This window comes from Nematostella vectensis, chromosome 2 (genome assembly GCF_932526225.1).
Source record: "Nematostella vectensis chromosome 2, jaNemVect1.1, whole genome shotgun sequence".
Lineage (NCBI taxonomy): Eukaryota > Metazoa > Cnidaria > Anthozoa > Actiniaria > Edwardsiidae > Nematostella > Nematostella vectensis.
The window spans coordinates 16,113,419-16,129,898 of NC_064035.1; the positions used below are offsets into that span (position 1 = coordinate 16,113,419).

At 42.7% G+C, this 16,480-nt stretch overlaps 1 protein-coding gene and 1 long non-coding RNA gene across 6 annotated transcripts; one reads left to right on the plus strand and one right to left on the minus strand.

The window, feature by feature from the left end:
• The first annotated feature begins 385 nt into the window (after positions 1 to 385).
• Positions 386 to 15,025, plus strand: LOC5504566. Of its 5 annotated transcripts, none has more exons than XM_032372894.2 (13): positions 386 to 774; positions 4,195 to 4,551; positions 4,805 to 5,041; positions 6,959 to 7,546; positions 8,073 to 8,249; positions 8,881 to 9,471; positions 9,819 to 9,989; positions 10,097 to 10,270; positions 10,556 to 11,338; positions 11,665 to 11,911; positions 12,461 to 12,798; positions 13,109 to 13,188; positions 13,500 to 15,025. In XM_032372894.2, exons 1-12 carry the CDS (start codon positions 711 to 713, stop codon positions 13,156 to 13,158), a joined length of 3,777 nt encoding a protein of 1,258 aa, XP_032228785.2. In that variant the 5' UTR covers positions 386 to 710; the 3' UTR covers positions 13,159 to 13,188; positions 13,500 to 15,025. The 5 variants fall into 5 exon arrangements, with proteins under 5 accessions (XP_032228785.2, XP_032228784.2, XP_001625455.3 ...); XM_032372893.2 differs by having other exon boundaries at positions 13,109 to 13,183; XM_032372892.2 differs by having other exon boundaries at positions 389 to 526; positions 638 to 774; positions 13,109 to 15,025.
• Positions 1,302 to 1,961, minus strand: LOC116612237. Its single transcript, XR_004293851.2, has 2 exons — positions 1,775 to 1,961; positions 1,302 to 1,695 (listed from the first exon to the last, which is right to left on the minus strand). It is a non-coding gene; the product is annotated as an uncharacterized LOC116612237 (long non-coding RNA).
• Positions 15,026 to 16,480: the final 1,455 nt, after the last annotated feature.

Genomic DNA, 16,480 nt, shown 5'->3' on the forward strand with positions numbered 1-16,480 from the left:
CGTTTTTTATGCGAGACCGAGCATGTTTAGTTGTTGAATAAATCGAGCAGCGAGCACATCGAAAAATACAATGCGAACACGGCGGAAAAAAAAAAAAGCGCGAGCATGCGAGCAGATTTTTCTTGATCAAGTCAATCCATGAACGATATCTGGTAAAATCCAACTATTTTGATTGTTTGTTTTATGAAACGGTGAGACTATTGTAGTTGACATCGACATGCCCTGCATTTTCGTCATTCTGATCGACTCTTACCATGGACCAATAATTTTTAAGATGCCATAATGAGGCGAGGAAAGCTATATCTACTTGGAGGGTTCGCGAGGTCGACATACTCCCTCGATGGCTGTCTCACGCGCGGGGCTGTAATATGAGATTACGCCTATCCCTCATACTACCACTACCATACCCACGGGGGGAGGGGAAGGGAGAAAAATTCACATACGAATCGTCTAAAACGATTCCCGGACGAATCGTGCGGGTAGACTACGCATATCAAATGTACCTACGCGGAGCTCAGTAAAGCAGGTCTGTGTCTTACGCAGTTAATAACATTACAGTCATATAACAAGTCGGTCGCTCGCCAATACTGTCCAAAACTTGATCAGGTTTCCCTATTTTGGTCCATTTTAACTGCAGACGTCAACGTATTTCTTTAAAAGTACGTGGTTCCGCGGAAACCTCGGACTGTTTTCAGTAGAGTGGATGAATCATGGCTTCAAGGCATTTATTCCTTGTTGTACTCGCGGGATTAGCTATTTTAGCCACGGCCCAAGGTAAGAGACCAGGCCAGGAATCGAGATAATTGATAAACAACAGCACTGACTTAAGTTAACATGTTAACCACACAGGTCTTTTGAATATTTTCTTGGTTGATATGCTGTATAGAAGTTAATTGTGTTTTTTTAAATGTTGTTGTTATTTCCTGTTGTGCTATTGCGTAGGCAGCAAGAGTGGATTAATTTCGCGTGACAAATTGGTTGTATTCTAGCACTCGATTGATTGAAGTCTCGCCCGCCAAAACATTCCGAGGCGTAGCCGATTTCGAATACCTGCACAATCATTAAGGCAATTTCTAATCCGCTATAACGTTACGCTATAATCTCACGATTAAAGAAAGTCCTATGTGACATGTAAAGTTACTGGACACTCGCTAGTTTGACTATTCAAGAAGCATATATTCCATGCGTGCTGAGCGAACTGCGACCCCGAGTCCCCGGCCCTTCCAACATAACTAACAACATCCGCTAGGCAAATTAATACAGTTTGTATCATACTGCAATAACAGTGTACCTAACAGCGGTCATGTTCCCTTTTTTATTTGGTTAAGGTAAAAATGACACTAATTAATTGATAGCCGTTACAATAACAAACTAGAACTCGAGGAGACGGCTCGTGTACAAACAGATTGAAAAGATGTCGTGAATCACCAAACCTTGATAACATCAAATGATTAGCGGAGAACAGCTTATTGAGAGAACGGGAACAACAGAGGAATAAATCTGGTGTAGCTGAATGATGATGCACTGTTCTATGGAATTTCTGACTCTGCTTGAATGCACGTTATGACATGTTTCGAGTATTACAAAGTTTGGGACCAGTGCTCTTTCCGGCTCTACTGATTTTCCTTTCAAGTACTAGCTCTTCAAGCACTCTCTTTTTAAAGGTTTCTATTCTCTTCGTTCGCGAGACGAGGCCTGCAAGACAAGTAGATTAAGGAGTTTTAGTGAATCCCAGGCCAGTCGTGCAGGCTTGGGTGACGATAGGGTTAATTACCATACGCACAGGCTTATCTCTGAGTGGGGACTACCTTGTGTTCGCAAATTTACCTCGCTCTATGAGCGTCTGGTTTTCATTCACGCCGCGACTGGTGCGTGAACTACATGCACAAACGTCTTTTGTTACTACTGCGCGCGCCGTGACAAGTTAATCCATTGACACAAGCAAGTCTTCAAGTTGTTTGCAAAAACAATCAAGCTCTCTTGCACAGGGAAATATAAACACATTTAATTTAATGTCCTTGACGCCCTGTGTCATGATTGCGACAAGAGCTCATTTTGTTTTTAGCTCATTAGTCCGGCACTATCGTTAATGTACACCTTACGAGGTTACCGTTCTGTGGAAGTGACCTTTGTGTTTTTTTCGCGCATCCCTAAGGGCTATGTATGTGATTAAAAGGGGCGTCAAGGGTTGCACGTGCGGTATTGGCTACTACTTTTTGCTCTATTATGCAGTAAATCGCTGCATACTTGTGGTAGTCATTTAAAACTGGAAAACCCCGCTGTGTCTAGTGTTTGTTCTCATATCTTAAATTATTGCATAATTAAAAATGGTAAATTGTGGTGGGATTTCTAATGCAGCATTGCACTGGGTTTTACGTCTCCTGTAAATAACCGGACGAAAATATGTTGCGTTGCTATCATTCATTATTGCCCTGTGTATGTCGGCCAAAATAGTCGATTTTTTGTGTTGTTACATGCGACATTTTGTTTCTGTGTGGTATATTTGCTAAATACCCTAAGGCGGCATTGCTAAATGCCTAATAGGCCTGGCTTCAGCAGATATGCCACTTCCAAAGCTTTTGGTATGTAGCTCTGTAATTCGTTCACTTTAGTGGTGTCTTGAATGTTAAGGACTGCGCCTTCTCTAGCCTTACGCGGTTATTTCTTTCTCTGTGTATTGTGAGCGACTACTTGTATAGCTGTGGGAGGATTGTGGCTTTTTGGGGAAGCCGACACGATGATGCTTCTGTCCCAGCTGGAAGCTTCTGTATGTGTAACCCAGACGTACTTAATCAACACCAGACGAACCACTACTGTAGAGGGTCGGTTCAATGTGGTCGCCTTAATGTGCGAAAAATTGATCTGATTTTATTTGATTTGATACGGGTGCTGATAAGTGATATTGTGAAGTGTTTGTCTTTATTTGACATGTTGAATCTAAATCCCCGTGGACAGCTAGCATTGTTAGATACAATAACATTAACAATAAAAATAAAATAACCAGTTTGCCAAATTTGTCAAGCATTTTTCATATAGATTCTGATAGCTATTTACTTGATACTAAAATGCTAAAATAAACATTTTGTATCATAGAATAAAAGGAGTGGATTTGAGTCTCCTCAACACTGAGCTAAATCGTTTTCTATACGAGGCTTATGGCCGTGGTGAATGTACGCACTTGAGTTCAACACACATCCTGGGAGATGTGTATATTAACAGCAGGACCAATCACAGGAGATGGTCACTCTGCAGCTGGAGACCTTTTAAAATATCTAATTCCCAACATTTCACCCCTTAGCGGCTTTTGCCTCCTGCCGAACAAGGATCCAGTATGAACACTTCCCCCGATCGTACACATTACATGAACAAAAGCAGTTCTAGCGGAGTTCACAAACGCTTCGGGACACTACGGGAATAGTGTCTAAATAGTGTCTAGTGTCTAAAGAGAGGTTCGGAGGGGCCCTTTCTTAGCACTAAAAAATACGGTGAATACTTCGGACATTATCCAAAATATGAGATAAAGTATCATACGAATGGCCGTACTTCTAGAATAGACGGTTATGCAGAGTGACGTTGATTCGCTGGGGGGTTAGACAATTAGGTCAAGTGGAATTGCTGAGATGTTTGAGAAATGACTAATACAAATACATCTACAAGAAAAATAGCTTTTTTTGAGCGCGCGGTGATAAAAGAACAACAGTGTCTGTTTTGCTTTGTAAACAAAATGTTTTCTGTTCCAAACGTGTCTCATACAGCACAGGTAAATAATGATACCACTAGACTACACGCGCTTACACCCCCCTTGAAGGCCAAAAAGTGGGTCACTTCTTTTAAGGAATCTTCAAATACGATGCTTTTTCCATATGATACCTATGATCGCGCACCACCCCACCACTCCCTCAGCCAATTCTAGGGGGTGGGGCAGTGGGGGCACGTGCCCCCCCAATGTTTTCTTAATATTTCTGTATTGTGCCCCCAATATTTCGAGGCCTGCTTCGACCTGTGTTTGCATGGGGGGGGGGGGGGGGGGGGGCTAGAATGGGAAACGCTTTTCCTAAAAGCAATCGCAAGTATACTTATGTGCTTGAAAGCCACACAGCATTTTATTAAAATATTAAAGTATGATCAACTGAGACTAAGTCATTTAACGACCATTGAATGTTGCTGTTGGATAACAATTGTTTCGTATCTTAGATCTAGAGAAATGCCGCGAGGACGTGGACATACTGTTTATGATGGACTCGTCGGGCAGCATAGGGACTGAGGATTATATCAAAGAAAAGAGCTTTGTAAAGCAGCTCGCTTCAAGCTTCACAGTGTCACCACAGGGAACCCATGCGGCTCTCATGATATATAGTGACCATGCACAGATCGAGTCAAACTTAGGACAACACTCAAGCATCGAGAGCTTTAACGATGCTGTGGACAGACTGCCCTACCTAGAAAAGAGAACAAGAATTGATAAGGCACTAAAACTTGCTTATAACGAAGTCTTTTCAGCTGAAAGAGGTGCACGCCCGGGAAAATCCAAAATTGCGGTGGTTCTAACTGGTAGGTAGATCCCGTGGGAAGGTGGAGGGGTAAATATAACTAGGAGATCTTGTGGTGAAAATCGAATATTATAAAAAAGCTTGAAATAATATCGAATGTTTTCGGGCTTAGGTTTTACGTGATCATTAAGTATTTCCACTTTCTGATAGCACGATCTACTACAACGGGACTATTCCCTAATCAAGTATATTGAATAGCCCTTGGCGTAGAGTACGTGTGGGCAGGAGGTAATCCCTCTAGATGTCTATTCCAGATGGCCAGCAGACGCCAGATCCCGATGCCACGCCTCTAGATGTGGCGGTGCGGCCGCTCCATGACGCTAAAATACACGTGTTTGCCATCGGAGTCGGCGCGTACTACAAACGCGAGGAACTCCAGCAACTCGTTCAGCGAGACAGTGACATTTATGAGGCGTCTGACTTCGACAATCTTCTCACGCTCGTCAAGACAATTGCACGAGGAACGTGTAAAAGGGTCATTCCTACACCGCGTAAGTATCCACGGGAGGGAGGGGGTGGGGAAGCTACTTGCGTACCCATTGGGAGAGGGGTGGGGAAACCACTTGGGTAACCATTGCAGGAGGTGCGAAAGTCCATTTAGGCACCTACCAGGGGAGGGCCGGGAAGCCACTTGTGTATTAGTAAAAGTTTGTGTAGCCACTTGAGTATCCGCTGAGAGAAGGCTGGGGAAGCACTCGGGTACCCATTGGGAGAGGTCTGGGGAAGCACTTGGGTACCCATTGGGAGAGGGGTGGGGAAGCCACTGTGGTACACTTTGGGAGAGGGGTGGGGAAGCCACTTTGGTACACTTTGGGTGAGGGGTGGGGAAGCTACTGGGTACACTTTGGGAGAGGGGTGGGGAAGCCACTTTGGTACACTTTGGGGGAGGGGTGGGGAAACCACTGTGGTATACTTTGGGAGAGGGGTGAGGAAACCACTGTGGTGCACTTTGGGAGAGGGGTGGGGAAACCACTGTGGTACACTTTGGGGGAGGGGTGGGGGAGCCACTGTGGTGCACTTTAAGAGAGGGGTGGGGAAACCACTGTGGTACACTTTGGAAGAGGGGTAGGAAAACCACTAGTTCCCATTGGGAGAGGGTTGAGAAACGTGTAAAATGATCAGGAATTATCTCAACGCCGTAAGTATCCAAAATCAAGATATTTAACTGAGCCTTATTACATGCCCTTCAGGAAAATGTGTTATAATCAGCTTTCTTCTGCTCGAATTTCGAAGGTCAGCTTTCTTTTGCTTAAGCCCCCCTAGAACTAAGAAGGCAATGACCGTCAGTACCTCACTGCTTGATAACCCTGCTATCACTTGGGTTTAAGTGAGCGCCTGAATCTTCGAACATTTTCTGAATTTAAACGCAATAAAACTTGACCTTTGATTCTTCCCCAGTCAGCTCAAACCCACTGGGAGTACTTAAAAACTTTCGCCCTTAAAAACTTTCGCCCTTAAAAACTTTCGCCCTTAAAAACTTTCGCCCTTAAAAACTTTCGCCCTTAAAAACTTTCGCCCTTAAAAAATTTCGCCACAAAGGGCCTAAACAACTGATCATATGGCATCTTTTAGTACCATATGGTCTCTTATATTTAAGAATATTTGTGTGCGGTTTATTAGGGTCATGGCGTGTTCGTGTCTATATAAAGCAGATACGCCTTATATTTCATCTGAACAAATCCTATACTTGATTGGTCATAAGCACTTGGCCAGGTCATAGTCTGGAGCCAGACGACGCGGTGAAGAATTTAAATTCCTTACGATGTGAAAAATAAAATAGCACTCCATTTACAGCTTTTTTTTTTTTGCTCCAGATTAAGTTTATATAAACAGAACCTCTGTAGAGTCGTCCTCCATCCAAGTCACGCCAGTCCTCAGTCAATTCATTTTATTGCATTTTTGCTCGAGCTGATAGAGTATAAGACAATCAGATATTTCTTTGGTATCACTGTTGCCTACACCACGGGCAAACCAGACTAAATGTTCGTGTATCGAATATTATCTTTAATTTGTTTACCGAATATATCTGTAATAACGCCAACTTCTTTAAGTTGTTGTCAAAGATTGACCTGGTTCCTTTTAAGCCGTGATTTATAACAGTTTAGGCTATTTTCCACCCTCATCTCCGTTTACCTCCTCCCCACTCGTATTTTATTACGTAGGATTAAAGAACTCTGGTACCATATATCTCTTTGGCCTATCTATCTTATTATTATTTAGGTTATGCAGTGGGCTTAGTGAGAGTGATCCGGCGCGCACTGGGCGTAAAGTGTGTGAAACGTGAAACGTGAGTGAAAGATCCTATAAATGCACCAAAGCCTTTGAACCCGCATAGAAAGAGTGGACGAGTAGAGAAAAGGTCAATAAGTAGAGCTGTTCTCTTGAGCATATGCTTGTTTTCCCCTCAGCACCCATTATAGCCCCGCAATGCGTCTACAAAGCAGACTTGGGTTTCCTAATGGACGCTTCCCGGAGCATTGGCGAGGAAGACTTCCAGAAGGAGAGAGACTTCGTCAAGTCGCTGGCGTCATCTTACGCGCTAGACGAGACTCTTACCGGCGTCATCACCTACAGCGACGAGGCCAAGATTGTGATTCCCCTCGGCCACTTCACTGCGGACGGCTTCCGTCAAGCCGTGGATCGTGTTCGCTACACCCATGGACGTACGCGCATAGACAAGGCGCTCAAACTCGCCGCGTCGGATCTTTTTACCCAGAATGGCGGGCGTGGTGTTCCTAAGCTTATGGTGATACTTACGGACGGAGTACAGACACCGGACCCAGACGCCGTCCCGCTAGATCAGGCTGTAATACCGCTAAGGAAGAAGGGTGTTAAGCTGTTTGCTGTGGGCGTGGGGCCGTATGTCAAACCAAGTGAGCTAAGGTTATTGGTTGAAAGCGAAGCGGATTTGTTTTATGCCAAGGACTTTGATGATTTGCTACGTAAAGCGGCTGAGATATCTATACGTACATGTGCGGATATCAAGCAAAGAACGGGTATGTCATATTTACGAACTCGAATCAACATTACACTCATCGCCATGCGGCCCCCTACGACACAATACCCTTTAGATCACCCTACATTTCATCACATCACAATACCATACTTCTCATCTACGTTAACCTATATTACCCTACACACTACCTGATCCTGACCCTAGGGGGTGGTGAACAAAGCTGATAATTCAACACGAAAACTCACACCACCCTACACACTGTCAGATTTTGACTCTAGGAGAGGGGGGTGAACAAGCTGGTAATTCCAACTTGAAAAGATGGATAATACCGATGTACCAGAAATTCTATAACTGGTAACCCCACCCCTACCCCCTCCGATCAACTCACATCACCCTGCCACAAACTGAACATCACATCACCCTAGCACTTCCCTTACGCGCGCATAGCACATAGCACATAACATCATTCTACACACACACTCACCACCCACCACTACACCTCAGATCACCCTACATCACATATCATCGCCCAACACTTATAATCTGTATGCTTCTTTCCCCCACAGTTGATGGCGGGTGGGGCCCTTGGAGCAGCTGGAGCGCGTGTAGCGAGCAGGCATGCGGACGAGCCGGGACGCAGTTCCGTCGCCGGGTGTGTGACAGCCCTCCCCCGACTAGTGACGGTAGTCCGTGCGCTGGTCTCTCAGAACAAGCCCGCCAGTGCAAGACGCCACCTTGTGATGGTAACATTTTCTGATGCTTTTAGTATTATCATTGAGTCCGTCTTTTGTAAGGCGTGACGTTCAATTCTGCGACAGTCAATTTTGCGTAGAAATCGATGCATTCACGCACACACTTTTTGTAAGAGCCATGCATACGCGCACACGCTTTTACGCTTTTGGTAAGAGCCGCGCGCCGCATACGCCCACACGCTTTTGGTAAGAGCCGCACATACGCGCACACGCTTTTACGCTTTTGGTAAGATTCGCTCGCCGCGCATACGCGCACACGCTTTTACGCTTTTGGTAAGAGCCGCGCGCCGCGAATACGCGCACACGCTTTTACGCTTTTGGTAAAAGCCGCGCATACGCCCATACACTTTCACGCTTTTGAGAAGAGCCGCGCACATGCTCTTACGCTTTTGGTAAAAGCCGTGCATACACGCATACGCTTTTACGCTTTTCGTAAGAGCCGCGCATATGTGCACACGCTCTTGGTAAGAGCCGCACATACGCGCGCACGCTTTTACGCTTTTGGTAAGAGCCGCGCACACGTACGTTCAGAGCTATCCGTGCAGACCAAAAGTCTTTACATGTAATGTTGGTTTAGAACAACTGAGGTTTTGTCTTGTCTTGTAATCACCTGTGATTTCAGTTGTCAGCAAGTGTTCGTATAAAGCCGACCTTGGATTTATAATGGATGCCTCGTCGAGTATCGGTCCCGAAGACTTCAAGAAAGAACGAGAATTTGTCAAGGAGCTGGCGTCATCTTTCACGTTCAGGAATGGCGGCACTCAGGGCACTTTGGCTGGTGTGATCACGTACAGCGATTATGCGACTCTACAGATCCCTTTCGGTAGACACAGGACTCTGGAAGGTTTTAAAAGTGCCGTAGACTTTATTCCCTACACCTTCGGTCGCACTAGGATTGACAAAGCCTTGAAACTCGCGAGTGAGAAGCTTTTTACGTCCGGTAGAAGAAACTTCCCTAAAGTACTGGTAATCTTGACCGATGGCGTCCAGACCCCGGATCCAGACGCCAAACCCCTTGACGAGGCCGTTCTCCCGCTCAAGGAAGCTGGCATCAGACTAATGGGTATAGGGGTCGGCCCGTACTTTAGACGGGACGAGTTGCTGTTGATGGTGGAGCCTGAGAATCTGTTCACAGCGCGGGACTTCGATGATCTGCTCAGGAAGGTGGAACAGATCGCTGTGGCCACGTGTAAGCAGATCAAACAGCAGGAAGGTAGGGAAATATTGCGAGTATGACCATACATATTCCAAGAATTTAGAGTGGTTGTAATCAAGAGAATATTTAAAAAAATCCATCTCAAGGACAACTCAAGCAAGTCTGGCGTTATTGCGCGCGCTGTTTACTCATATCAATTCATCCTTTTTGTAAACAGCAAATAGATCTAATATTTGTAGGTATATCATCTGATAATTCACAGATGACGTCATAGTGTGCCATGATCAACAGTCACGCAATTTGACTTTATGGATTATAATAGGACAGACGAATGTAAAAATGAGATCCATTTGTTGGATATTTCTAAAAACGCTTTTTAACGACACTGTTATCTTTTGTTAAAGTTGATGGAGGATGGTCGCTATGGTCACCGTGGACATCATGCAGTGCGAGCTGTGGTGGTGGAGTCCAGAGACGCACACGAGCTTGCAACAATCCCTCACCGGCAAATGGCGGCCGCTCTTGCCAGGGCCCTAGAGAAGCAAGACAAGTGTGTAACGTGCAGAACTGTGCTGGTGAGTCAGGATCACTTGATTTTGCTTTTGGTATTATTCTGGCGGTCTTCTAAAAATAGGAAATATAAGTCAACACTTCATTAAAAGTGTTTTCTTTTCTGTTTTAGTTGATGGGCAGTACACACCATGGAGTTCGTGGGGCCCATGCACTAAGACATGTGGCGGTGGATCGCAGGCTCGTACTAGAAGCTGTTCCAATCCTCCACCGTCATTTGGAGGCCGGCAGTGCACTGGGCCGAGAATAGAAACTCAACTTTGCGCTCCTCTTGCCTGCATCATAGGTTCGTAGTTTGAAATATTTAAAACTAGTTAAATTGCATGTCTATTGACACCAAGATAGATTATTGATAATACGAATATTTGTTTATTTAGATCGCATGTCTAATGACCCTAAAAATAGATATATTATAAATAATGTCAGTTCGAGCTATTCGAGTATAGATGGCTGAAAACTAGTCTTTAGGCTAGTTCAACTGTATAAACACTACTGGAGTCTATAATCTATTCGCCACTTTCATAATTTAAATTTACCAATCATTTGCTAATCTTTTGTTCATCCGTCGTAGAGAGATGCTTCTCCGAGAGTGACCTTGGTTTCATCATGGACGCATCTGGCAGCATCGGCCCGTATGATTTCCAGAAAGAACGAGATTTTGTCAAGTCGATGAGTAGCAAGTTCACAGTCCTTCCCGGTAAGACCCACGTGGCAGTTATGTCATACAGCGACTACGCCACTATCAACATGCGCTTCGGAGAATACCCCTACATGGATCAGGTCCGACGTGCTATCGATCGTATCCCGTACACCTTGGGACGAACGCGTATCGATCGTGCACTCAAGCTAGCAGCGGAAGACATGTTTACTGAAGGAAGAGGGGCTCGTAATGGAATTCCTAAGATAGCTATTATTCTCACTGACGGTAAACAGACGCCCGACCCTGACGCCGAGAACCTGAGGACTGCGTCGGATAGGCTGCGTTCAAAGGGGGTCAGGGTGTTAGCGGTGGGTGTAGGGCATTATGTCGACCCTAAGGAACTGCGGTTGATGGTGGACGCGCCCGGTGATGTTTACACTGTAAATAGCTTTGATGAACTCGTGAGAAAAGCAAACAGCATTGCTATACTATCATGTGAGAGGACTCAAGCAACAATACCACCACCGCGATTCACCAGCCGACCACGCCTACCTCAGACACAGCGACCCCCGACATTACCACCCCTGACATTCCCGCCCCGGACATTTGCGCCTCTGACGCAACCGCCTAGACCCGTGACTAGACGTAGAGACGTTCCACCTACACCAGCGCCAACAAGACGTCCACCCGTGTTCACGCTGCCTCCTATCACAGGTAAAAAATAACTTTTAACGCGTTAACAACCCATTTGGGTGCGTCGTCTGGGCATGAACTTTCGATCAGGGGGGATTTTCCTGAATCTTTCACGTCATTTATTCTTTAAAAAGAATCACGGATCTCCCATCATGATCGGGCGTGATGGGCCTGGTGAATATGGAAATAGGCTGCTATTCCTTGCAGTTTTGCGTACGGTTTATAAACGTGTATTTTCAAACATTTTAAAGGCGGGGAATTAACCTGTTTGGTATTTGGCGAAACAGTCATTTTCTGTTTTAACAAAACAGTCAAGAGTAGGATAAGTGCATTTTTTTTCTTTTTAGGTCCAATCGGTGAGCGACGTTTCTGTGTGAATAGAATGGATCTTGGGTTCGCCATGGCATCATCAGCCGATATAGGCATCGAAAACTACAAACGTCAAAAAGTCTTTGTCAGAAATGTCGCCCCATATATGGATATCTCCAATTATGGGAACCGGTTTGGAGTCTTAGTGTACGGCGACTCCTCGCTGATTGAGATGAAAATGGAGTATTACAGAGATGCTCGTCTCTTCCAGACCATAGTAGACAGGTCGGTTTTAACACAATGCATTGCATCTTAGGTTCGTCTCTTCCAGACCATTAGTGGGCAGTTCGGTCATATAACATATTGCATTGCATCATGACTAAATAGAATTGAACTCTGTTGTATTTTTATAGCGCAATTATTTGATGTATGTATACTTATCTGCGCTTCAAATCCAACTTAAAAACGTCAACCTCGAATAAAAAGAGTCTTTTTTTCTAAACCTGGCCTGAAACTAATTCACCGCGCTCGCAGCATCATGATAAAAATGTTTATGATGATTACGACGAAGACGGAGACTGCGATGATGATGATAGTTTGGTGGTTTTGGTTATAATTATGCCAAGAGTGCAATGAGCAAAGAGATAATTGCAAACTAACACCCTACGGATTCTCAATGCATTGTGTCATTCGATTACGTTTCAATTATAAGTGACGATTTTGATAATCATGCGCACTATAGACATCTGCACGAAAATCTACTTTGGCATAATAAGCTACACTATTCTCGCAGAGAAAATAATTAATCATTAAAACTTATACTTTTCTCTATAGCTTGCCATATTACAGTCAAAGGAACCGCATCGATAAAGCCTTACAAACAGCTAGTGAGATGTTCGGCGTTTCTAAGCGTTACCAAGAGAAGTATACCAAGGTGTTAGTTTTGATAACGGCAGGCAAGCAGACCCCAGCCGGCGATGCTGTACCGCTTTATGTGGCGGCGCGCCCCCTGAGAGCAGCTGGTGTCCGAGTGCTAGTGATCGGAGTGGGAGGAAACATTTCTTACAGGGAGCTAAGTGCTGTGACCGAGAAAAACACCGACTTGTACTTTGAGGCTACTTTCGACTCCCTGCTGAGGAACACGGAGTTCTATAAACGAAAAATTTGCGAAGGTGAGTGTATTGACGAAAAACATTGAATCTGGGAAAATAGTACTGACAGTAAGGCTGGCAAAGAGAATAGTATGTGTTTTCGAAGTGGGGGATGGAAAAGGATGCAGGTATCAGCAAAAGGTGTGTGATGGTTTCGTTTTCTCTTCAAATAAAGATTGTAATGACTGTCTTATTCTGTCATAAGTGGGCACTCGCCAAAACTATGAGATAGTCACAAATATGTCTCCCCTCAGCAAATCCGTTCAAAATAGGGATTTATTAAGACCTATCTTTATAATAGTCCAACCGCCTTTCATTTCTATCTTTTCAGCCGGCAATTTGCGGTCCTCAACTAGTAATCCAGAGCCGCTGCTTGGATGAAGATGATAGTATCGTTCCTGCCCCTGTACAGTAATATATTACAGTAATATGTATACCCCTTTATCAGTGGCAGCTTAGAGTTATAACTGCCCAAACGTTTCTCATATTTATTATTATTAAAACAGACCAGTTACCACAGGTGGTAGCACCTAAAGAACGATTAGGTGGATTGCCATTGAGCACGTTGGTTTTCATCGGAAAGTTTGGAAAAAATGTTAATTACCGTCCTCGTATGTCGGCTAAATTATAGTTGTCAAGATAAATACAATACTATGATATATGATAGACTGAAACAAGGGGAATTTCTTACGCCAACTGTTTTTCCTTTCTCCTGTTTTCAGAGGAGTCTGCCCTAGCGAGAACAAGAAACATCTTCCATTATAGTGCTGTGGGACACAACCATTTGATAAATTCAGTAGTATTCAAAAGTATTCGATCTGATTATGTAATGATATTCTATTCTATTGATACCAAGCTAGATTTTTAGATTTTTTCAAATTTCAGTCCCTCAGTCCTCTCGTACAGGAACATTAAAAAGACATTTTTTTTTTGGGGGGGGGGGCACAGCCACGCCCCTACTGGTAATTTTCTTATTTTGTTCAACATATTGGGCTGTCACGTGCACCCAGTACCCCGCTCCCCCCGCTATGGCTCCTGCTATGGCCCTATATGGTGCGAAAATATAGCCAGTTTTCAACTAGTGCTCAGTCCCTTCTACGGAGCAGTGAAACGCCATATTGAAAATTACCCAGAAGACCCTTGAGACGAGGTTGGCCAATGCGTACAGTAGGAAATAAACCCCTGAGTAATAAATGATTTGCCAGCGTAGCGAAGGGTCTAGACATTTTTTTTAGAATCTAAAGAATTTCTCTCATTTAACTGTAACTGTAACAAAATTAAATGTTGTAACGGAACACTAGTATTTTTTATTTTTTTTGGTTCTAAAAAGGAACAGGTTTTGGGGAACAGTTACTGGGAGTGCAAATGCATTATGCATTATGCTTTGAAGTAATCATCTATGCAAGAACAAGGCAAAATTTCATTGTCCTGCGGCAAAACCCTTATCATTGCTTTTTCACTTAGGATCTTTTTTTGTATACAAAAAATACACACTCAGAACACATAGTAGATTTTGATATAAGATTTTGAGCAAATTGCTTGAGACATGGCCTTTCTTGTTTTATGGGTGATTTTTTGTGGTGAACCAATCAGAAGAAGCAAGAACAATGTTTTGTTTATGCAATGTAACAAAAGAAACAAAAAAGGTATCGACTGCAGTAAATTGCCTTTCAGGTCCGACTAATCAGGGCAAACTTATTTGAAAAATGTTTAGTTGGAAAGAGGCAGAGATCATTTCGAGGTACCGGAAAATTGGGTTATCGGAGATTGGAGTTACATTTGGTAAAACTTAAACTAAAAAAGAAAATCCAAGGATAGCATATATGACAGATTTTGGTTCGCCTTTAGCGGAAGGCCCGAGTTACCAGGGTTACGATTATCGGGGGTCATCGTATTGTGTGTAGGAAAACCGCAATAAGATGTAATTTCCCGTCTTCTAGAAAAAAGTGTACGAATGTTAAGAATTTCATTTAACTAAAAGGCATTCTGTAGTGATGCTGCTCAAATTAAGAAGGACGGTATAGGGTCGATAAAGTATTTGTGCAACCCTTCTGTCATCCTCCTTGCAGAGACGAGAGCAAGGCCGTTAAGCCCCAACACACCCCAAAACATATCTAGTTTGCAAGCCTTTCATTTGAATGTATATTTCTATTAAACAACAAATAATTGTGTGATTCTAATATGGCACACTGTTAGTTTCAGAGAGTAGTTTTAACTCAAAAAAGGAAGTAAAAAACTGAGGTACAAAGTGACTCCCTTTTTTTCCTACTCTTTCATGGGAATAGATTTAACCCACTTTAAGGGGTAGCTAAGTGAAGTAATTTACTAGGTTGCTTGTAGTTACTCCATTAAAAGAGTACAATTCACCCTCAAAATGGGAGTCAATTTTTACTCCCTATTTTGTTATTTCCCCCTACTAAATGGGTAACTAAAGGGATGATTTCAACCACCCCCCGTTTTTTTTTTACAAAATGGCCGTTTAAACTCCACCTACTTCAGGGGTTAATACTGGAAAAATTAGAGTAATTTAGAAACACCAAGGAAAATACGTTATTATGAATTTGACAAATCATTTAATTAAAAAATTCAGCGGGACTCCTTTTTTTTGTAATCTCAAGTAGCATTTCTATTAGAAACAATATATATTATTTTATAATGTTCAAATCGGATCTAAGAATTTTATACAATTATCACCCTACCTATCTTTCTTTTCAATGCAGTACTAATTATTCTGAGCGAATTCTTTGATTACATTTCTTATTGTTGTAGTATGGCTGACAATATATGCAAGTATGGTGAGGCTTGTTGTTGTATTGAAAATGTTCTTTTAGGATTTCCTAAGAATTTCCTAAGAGTTCCTAAATTGTAGAATACTTCTTCCTAAGATTTTCTTATCAAAATTATTCCGATTTACTGGTCTACTGCTTATACTATGAAATCCTAGGAATTTTTAGGAAGTTTATAATCATATTTTGTTGTTTTGATCGAACTTAGGAAATCTTAGGAAACTCCTAGTCAGGTAGAGTTTTTTGTCTCAATACCAATAAATGCGATAAACTATTATTTTTATCTTTTGTCTTATATAACTATAATAAGACTATTGTTTTCTTTTTAAATTCAGCTAATTCAGAGTAAAAAAAAACAACTCCCTTTATTTTATACATTTGAAGTGGTTTGTTACTGCTCTAAAAAGATACAGCTGGAGTAAAAACTACTCTTTCAACACGAGATGGCTGGAGTAGTTTTTACTCTTCAAAACCTACCCCCTCAAGGGAGTACTTTTTTACTCCATTTCTTGACCATCTGGAGTAAAAATAACTCTTTTCACTTGAGATAGTTGGAGTAGCTCTTACTCTGCTAAAATTACCTCCCAGAAAAGAGTACTTTTTACTCCATTATTTGACCAACAAGAGTGAAAATTACTATTTTTCTAATAAACATTCGATCAGCAGAGTAATAATACATAATATTAATAGTAATAATACATAATAAAACATCAATATATCTTTGAAATGACTATAAAAATCTTTTTATAATAATTATCTTTATAATGCCTGTTAAAAGACACCACCATACCCAAAAAAGTTCAAGTTCACTCTGTGACCGTATGCAGCTACTGTAGCTTTTAGTCACCAACCCTCCAGATGGCCTTGTGTTTGCAAAAATAGACTCATCAAACCACCTCAACCCGAAGTGGTTGCCA